General features: G+C 41.0%; 1 protein-coding gene across 1 annotated transcript in view; it reads right to left on the minus strand.

Annotated features, from left to right (window-relative positions):
- LOC143037192 (putative G-protein coupled receptor CG31760) overlaps positions 1-7,500 on the minus strand; it is a 436,981-nt gene that overhangs the window by 1,473 nt on the left and 428,008 nt on the right. Inside the window, exon 14 of the mRNA XM_076205308.1 lies at positions 1-846. This exon is cut by the window's left edge and continues 1,473 nt beyond it. Coding sequence (XP_076061423.1) covers positions 1-846 — 846 coding nt within the window. The remainder of the gene's footprint in view (positions 847-7,500) is intronic.

The raw sequence follows: 7,500 nt of genomic DNA on the forward strand, positions 1-7,500 counted from the left end.
ACTCGAGCGAATACCCTGAGTCTTGTCCGCTCGGCAGCCCATGACCCCCTTGGCCGCGCCCGAGGTAGATCGTCCCCGTTTAACACCGTATCTATCCCCCCTCGCACATTTACCACCACTGCCACCACTATCACTAGCCCCGGGATCATCAGAATACCTATCGCAGCCTCCACTGCCACAGTCGCCACTACCGCAGCTGCTCCGACAGCTGGCGTCACTGCCCGCGCAGCTTCCACCACTACTGCCACCATTCGAACTGGCACGGCTGCTCCCATAGTGTCCGTCCCCGCTACCAACGGTGCTGCACGCTTCGCTGTTGGTGTCTTCGTCCCCTCTTGGGGCTCCTCCTGCGCTTCCGGAACTCACAAAACTGTTGGGTCTTCGGTTCTTTCCCACACCTTTGCCAAGCGTGTTATACGCGTCTTTGGTCTTCGTGCTGAGGGTATTGAGCGAAGTGGAGATCGAAGTAGAGGCGTCACGCACGGAGGGCTTTTTATCCCCGGAAGCGTCTCCAACACCGTCGTCCCTGAAGGTGGCGCAGACGATCTTGTCTGTCACGTTGGCGAGGATGTTGTTCACGTGAGGCTTCATGACCACCCCGTCGGCGGTCGAAGATGACCTCCGCCTTGTGCTGCCCGAGACTTTGGAGTCCGTGATCTGCGGTGGCTTAGGTTTGGGCTCTTGGCCGTTGCTGGTCACTGTTACCGGAAGTTTTTCGATGGCCACTTCGGGGGATGAAGCCGCCTGCTGCATCGCCGTGATCTTCGCAGCCAGGTGGCGGTTCCCCATTCGCAGGTTGCGTTCTTTGAGCACTTCGAGCTGCATGTACAGCCTCCTGAACTCCTCCTGAAATGGAAAAAATATTTGTAAGCTTCATGTCTGAAAGAATTAGGAATACACCGAACACGACCTACTCCTAAGACCAAAATTTTTCAACAAAAGACACGGTCTGTTCTCAAGACCTGTTAGTGACAGCCATCTGTCAAGGCTGTCCTATCAAATTGGACAAATCTGACGACTTCAGCAGCGTTCAAGTGTTTCCTGGTGTTAGCTCATATTGTAGTCATTGGGAATCAAAATCAAGAATACACCAAACGAGACCTACTCCTAAGAACAAAATTCTACACCAAAAAACACTGACTGTTCTCAAGACCTGTTGGTGACAGCCATTTGCCGAGGCTGTCCTATCAAATTAGGTAAACCTGACGAATTCACCCGCGTTCAAGTGTCTCCTGGTGTAAGCTCATACTGCAGTCATGGGAATCAAAATCAGGAGTAAATAAGTATTATAAGACAAATAAACATACAATAAGTACAGGAAAAGACAAACAAGGAAAAATAATGCAAACCCTTGTCATGTGACAAAAAAAATCTAAAACTAGAGTAATATTTTGGATTATGGAAAGAATAAACGTATTAAACTTGAATAGTAAGATCTCAAACTAAAGTGACACAAGTGAACCTTCTCGTGGAAGTATTACGAGCACAGCGGGTCAATGAGAACTTACGTTTTTGTTGTAAGATGTTTTTAGATATATAGAAACTATAAGATTCTTGATGACGGATTTCCTTAAGATTTTAATTTTTCTTAAAAACGGTAATATGTATGTTTACATTAGTTTCCATTAACATTGTTACATTTTTCTAACAAGCCCGATAGATCATTAGTATACAGATACTTTACAAATGCTATTCTGCATTTATATATATCTATAGGTCCCCTCCTCCTTGTATGGATGGTAGCCAGCTAAAGCAGCCATCCATCCTTTACTCATTCCACATCCATCAAACACCCATTTTTTCCATTTATCTAAGCTTCTTAAAGGGAAAGCGACTATCCTGCATGATAACACGTGATTTTTTTTTCTGTAGTACATAAGTATACTTTATGCTCTTTGGCCAAATGATTATATCTAAGGAAGAGAGTGTGTCCAGACCAAAGTTGGAAATGAGAATACAAAAATATATTCAACGATGGGATACGATTTGCTATGAATGTGGGAGAGCTAGATTAGTCTAGGATATGGTTGCATAGTTGCGTTTAAATTCTAATATCCCATTTAGTGCCAAACGACTATACACAAATTAATTACAAGCATTTTTATTTAGTTAAAATTAGACATTTCTATCCAAACTTACTATCATATTTGAACTAACATTATTAAGATTTCTAGAATCATCATAATCTGTTACTCTCAATATAGGTATGGGGAGAGTTTCCTAATTAAGGGCGGGGTGAGCTTTCTCAGGGGCAATGAAACAATCAGGATTTGAGTAAAGATTATAAAGATTACTTTTTCAGAACACATAATGTCCGTGGCTTACGATCAATCGGGCAGCATTGGAATTTTTCTTTAGTACATTGACTACTTTTCCATGATTTTTTTAGATTACAATAACCTATTAGTGTCACATAAATTTTTCATGTGTGTGTGTGTGTGTGTGTGTGTGTGTGTGTGTGTGTGTGTGTGTGTGTGTGTGTGTGTGTGTGTGTGTGTGTGTGTGTGTGTGTGTGTGTGTGTGTGTGTGTGTGTGTGTGTGGGTGTGTGTGGGTGTTTAATTCGTCGGAATTTTGTACTATTCTCACTTGTGATAGTGCCATACACGCACACACACAAAAAAGGTTGGCCAAAGACAATGTTTTGCTAAATATATATATACATATATATATATATATATATAATATATATATATATATATTATATATATATAATATATATATTATCACGACCCGAATAATAATTCATGTAATACTAAAAAGCCTGTTGTTTTTTACAAGTCCAAGCTAGTAGAGCCGGCGTTCTGATCCCGGCAATCAGCGCATCCTCCACTCGACTTCCGTGTTACCCACATACGAGGGGGTGGGGGCTATTACGACCCGAGTGATAATTCCTATAATACTAAAAAGTTGATTGATTTTTACAAGTCCAAGCTTTTAGAGCCGGCTTTTCTGATTCCCGTTCCTATCCCTATCCTACAAATTCCAGCTTGCAAAGCCACGCTCTCTTTTATTGTGACATATAAAAGAGCAGAAATAGGCTCCCTATAGCTCTCTGTTGCTCTTATTCTAACCTAAGGGGTACAACTTCATCCCCCTCCTGTCTCTACGGCCTTTTGCTGTCTCGTAGAACTCTTGCCTAAGTTCATTATTTAGTAGTATGATCAGCATTGATTAATAGCATTCTGAACCTTTCAAGGGTGATCATAGGATGTATTAGTTAGGGAAGTAATATTTATCATAGGATGTAATAGTTAGGAAGTCATATCTATCGTAGGATGTATTAGTTATGGAAAGTGATATTTATCATAGGATGTATTAGTTAGGGAAAGTGATATTTAACCTAGGACGTGTTAGGTGGGGAAAATGTTAACATAGGGCAAATGTTAAACCATTGAAAAGTACGGTGTACAGTTGTGATGATTGTTGCCTTGGGAGAAGGTTTTTAGAAACAATATTCTACCTTACGTCTTATGAATAGAAATTATTTTCTCCCTTTTGTCACCAGTCTTTGAAAAAACCCGTCTCTTCTATTGATCTAAAGCAGGGGTTTTCATTAGGGGTGAAATTCACCCCCAGGGGGGTAATTTTGGGTTTTCTGGGGGTGATTTGTGACCACAGTCAGTTTACGCGGTGAGGAAAGCAATTATAGGTTTTGGCCTATCTGGCCTGTCACCTGGGCTTGAATTATACTAATATGGGGAAAATATATACTAATTTGGAAAAAATAAAAGGGTTTTTAGTGATATTTGCATATTATTTAGAATGCACAAATGGTGAAAGGGTTGAATGGGCCAAGTAAGGCTGAGAAACCTTGATCTAAAGTATTCATAAAGAACTCGCCAAAACCAGTAAAGTATCCTCGCATCTCTCTCTTCTTTATTATTATTATTACACCTGATGGTGTCTGACATTTCCCTAGCATAGCGAAATCGGTTGCATATTGCCATAACAGGCCTCCGTTATTTTTCGAAATTCTCTCGCCTATATCTCTATACTTCAAAAACAAACTACGAGGTCATAATATATAAATATTCATATGTATATATATATATATATATATATATATACATATATATATATATACATATATATACATACATGCATATATATATATGTATATATATACATATATATACATACATATATATATATATATATATATATATATATATATATATGTGTGTGTGTGTGTGTGTGTGTGTGTGTGTGTGTGTGTGTGTGTGTGTGTGTGTGTGTGTGTGTGTGTGTGTGTGTGTGTGTGTGTGTGTGTGTGTTGTGTGTGTGTGTGTGTGTGGTGTGTGTGTGTGTGTGTGTGTGTGTGTGTGTGTGTGTGTGTGTGTGTGTGTGTGTGTGTGTGTGTGTGTGTGTGTGTGTGTGTGTGTGTGTGTGTGTGTGTGTGTGTGTGTGTGTGTGTGTGTGTGTGTGTGTGTGTGTGTGTGTGTGTGTGTGTGTGTGTGTGTGTGCGTGTAGCAAAAGAAAATTTTCTATAAAAAGTTTGGCTAAAGAAAAGGAAAAGAAATATGTCTAAGTAATTGAAAACCAAAAGTTTGGCTTCTTCATAACCTTGACATTCTATCACCTGAGAAAGATCTCCCGGCGTTTGCCAAGATAAAAATTTTAATACATGTATCTATGAAAAGGGTGACAAAGGGGTGAAATTGCCTACACCAATTTTTCCTTCTTGTCTAAGCTGATGTCTTTTTGTCTCTTTCTCTAATTTGTCATGAGATTTTCGAATAAAAATGAATGTGAACACGTTTGTGCGTGTATTCGTGTGTAGGTTTTCCTTTGTGTTTCTCTTTCTCATTCCCATTTCTCTTTACCTTAACGTCAAAGATCCTTTTGTCATAACTCCCCATTTTAAGGCTCGTTAAACGAGGCTTTTCTTAAAGTCATTCATCCCAAAATAGTGGAAGAACACACAAGATGGAGATAAAATAACTGTGATGAAAAGAAAGAAAAGAGAGGTAGCGGTCACTTGTTTTCTCTTCTCTTCCTCTCTCTTTCTCTTTTTCTCTTTCATTTTTTCTTCTTATTCTTTTGGCAAACAAATTTAAGAAGCTTACGCTTCAAAGGCCTGGACAGGGCGGGGTTTTCGTAATTACAAACTCTTGAAAAACATCAACCCTGAAACATTTGCACAAGTCTAAGCTGTAGTAATCACTCAATGTTTTATTTTTTGTTTTTCTTGTGTAAACAATTTCAGGAAGCTTAGAAAGGTATTTGTGACTTCTTGAAAATTATCAACTCTGAAACATTTGCACGAGTCTAAGATTTAAAAGAAGATAAAAAAAAGTACAGAAAACTTACGATCTGAGCGCACGAAATGTGATGTGGGGTGGGTGGGTGGGGGAGTCTTGTAAGTCAAGTACTTGCAAGTCCTTAAAAAAACATAAAATCTTAAATATTTACACAAGTCGTCCTGACAACCCAAGGCGAAAAAAATAAAGATAAAAATAAAATAAACGAAGAAAAGGATTTTCATTTCCTAGTTTCTGGCCAAGATCTTCAATGCGAGACAGAAGACCAACAGACCCAGATACCTTTTTCGACCATTGAGGACCTCACCCACCAGGGGGAAGGACATATATCCACAAACCCTACGCTTGTATTAAATGAAACCTTGACACAGAGGCACTTTTTTCTTTCTTTTTCGTTTTGGGGGTGGGATGGGGGAGCAAGATCATAAGAATTATTTCATTCTCTCACCAAACAGTATTTGAACAAAGGTCTCAGATACAAAAACCATGATTTGGTTCTTCATGTCTTCTTCTCTCAGACCACAAAATCTGTCGGAAGTGAATCCTTGATACAATAGAACAGATCAAAAGTTTGGTTCAGGCCAAAGCAATACTTTTTCTACCGATAGTGTTCCTCTACCCTTTACCTTCGAATTCACTCCTCTCCTATCTCACCCTATCCCTCTCTTTTCCCTCCATATCCATCTCCCTCTCCTCTCCCTTACTCTTCCCCTCCTACTTCTCTCTTTTCCCTCTTCTTTTGCCTTATGGTTAGCCACCACTTCATTTGCCGTCCATTTGTTCCTCATTCTCCCTCCCTTTTCCTTTTCTTCTTCCCGCTACAGATCAAACCTCTTGACCCTATCCATATGAAATGTTTCTATCTCATTCTCACTCACCAATACTTTCCTTTTATTTTCCCTTTCCCTTTCCCTTTCCATTTCCTTTTCCTTTTCCTTTTCCTTTTCCCTTTCCCTTTCCTTTTCCCTTTCCTTTTCCCTTTCCTTTTACCTTTTCCCTTTCCCTTTCCCTTTCCCTTTGCCTTTGCCTTTGCCTTTGCCTTTGCCTTTGCCTTTGCCTTTGCCTTTCCCTTTCCCTTTCCCTTTCCCTTTCCCTTTCCCTTTCCCTTTCCCTTTGTCTTTCCCTTTGACTTTCCTTTTCTCTTTCCCTTTCCCTTCCATCCTGTTATTCCCCTTTTTCTTCTCTTTTCCCCCTTGCTCTCCCCCTCATTTTTGTTTTCCCTTTCCTTCTACCTTTCCCCTTTCTCTCTCTCTCTCTCTCTCTCTCTCTCTCTCTCTCTATCTATCTATCTATCTATCTATCTATCTATCTATCTATCTATCTATCTATCTATCTATCTATCTCTTTCCTTACATTCCTCTCTCCCTCCTTTTATATCTCTACGCCCTTCTTTCTCCTTCTCTCTTCATCTTTGCTTCCTTCTCTCCTATTCTTTCTCTGTTCCTTTCCCCCAACCTCTCCCTGTCCCTCTTTCTTTCCTTCTCCCTTCTACTTCCTCTCCTCCTTAATCTCTTTCTCTCCCTTTTTCTTTTCATTCCTCCACCTCTTCCTGTCTTCCTCTTCCTCTTCGTCCCCCATTTCTTTTTATTATTCTACTTCTTTCTCTCTCCCTGCCCCTCTTTCTCTTCCTTTTCCTTTTGATTAATTTGATTCTCTCTTTCCCTTCCTCTCTCTCTCTCTCCTCTCTCTCTCTCTCTCTCTCTCTCTCTCTCTCTCTCTCTCTCTCTCTCTCTCTCTCTCTCTCTCTCTCTCTCTCTCTCTCTCTCTCTCTCTCTCTCTCTCTCTCTCTCTCTCTCTCTCTCTCTCTCTCTCTCTCTCTCTCTGTCTCTCTCTCTTTTCTTTTCTTCTTCTCCCTACTACTCACCCTCTCTCTCGCCTTTAGTCACCGACAGGGTTCCCAAGACACCCACAAAAATCCGCGTCGAGTTACCATGGCAACTGGAGGAGGGCCAATCGACCTCTGGGAGCGAATCTCCTCTCCACCCACCACCCGAACACCCACACTCACCACCCGAACACCCACACTCACCACCCGAACACCCACACTCACCACCTCCCCGTCGGTCCTCTCAATACTCGAGGTTACAGTAGCGATCACAAAAAGGTAAACTTTTCCTGCTTGGGGGTTGCGTGGGATGCAGTTCACACCTCCAAACGAGACTTCCTTCCCACATCCTCTCCCCACGCCCAAAGGGACGTAAATAGCTCCCAGAAAGTGGACGTGTGGGATGGGAAGAT

Source organism: Oratosquilla oratoria, chromosome 22, assembly GCF_046742065.1.
Source record: "Oratosquilla oratoria isolate Oo_2021 chromosome 22, ASM4674206v1, whole genome shotgun sequence".
Classification (NCBI taxonomy): Eukaryota; Metazoa; Arthropoda; class Malacostraca; order Stomatopoda; family Squillidae; genus Oratosquilla; species Oratosquilla oratoria.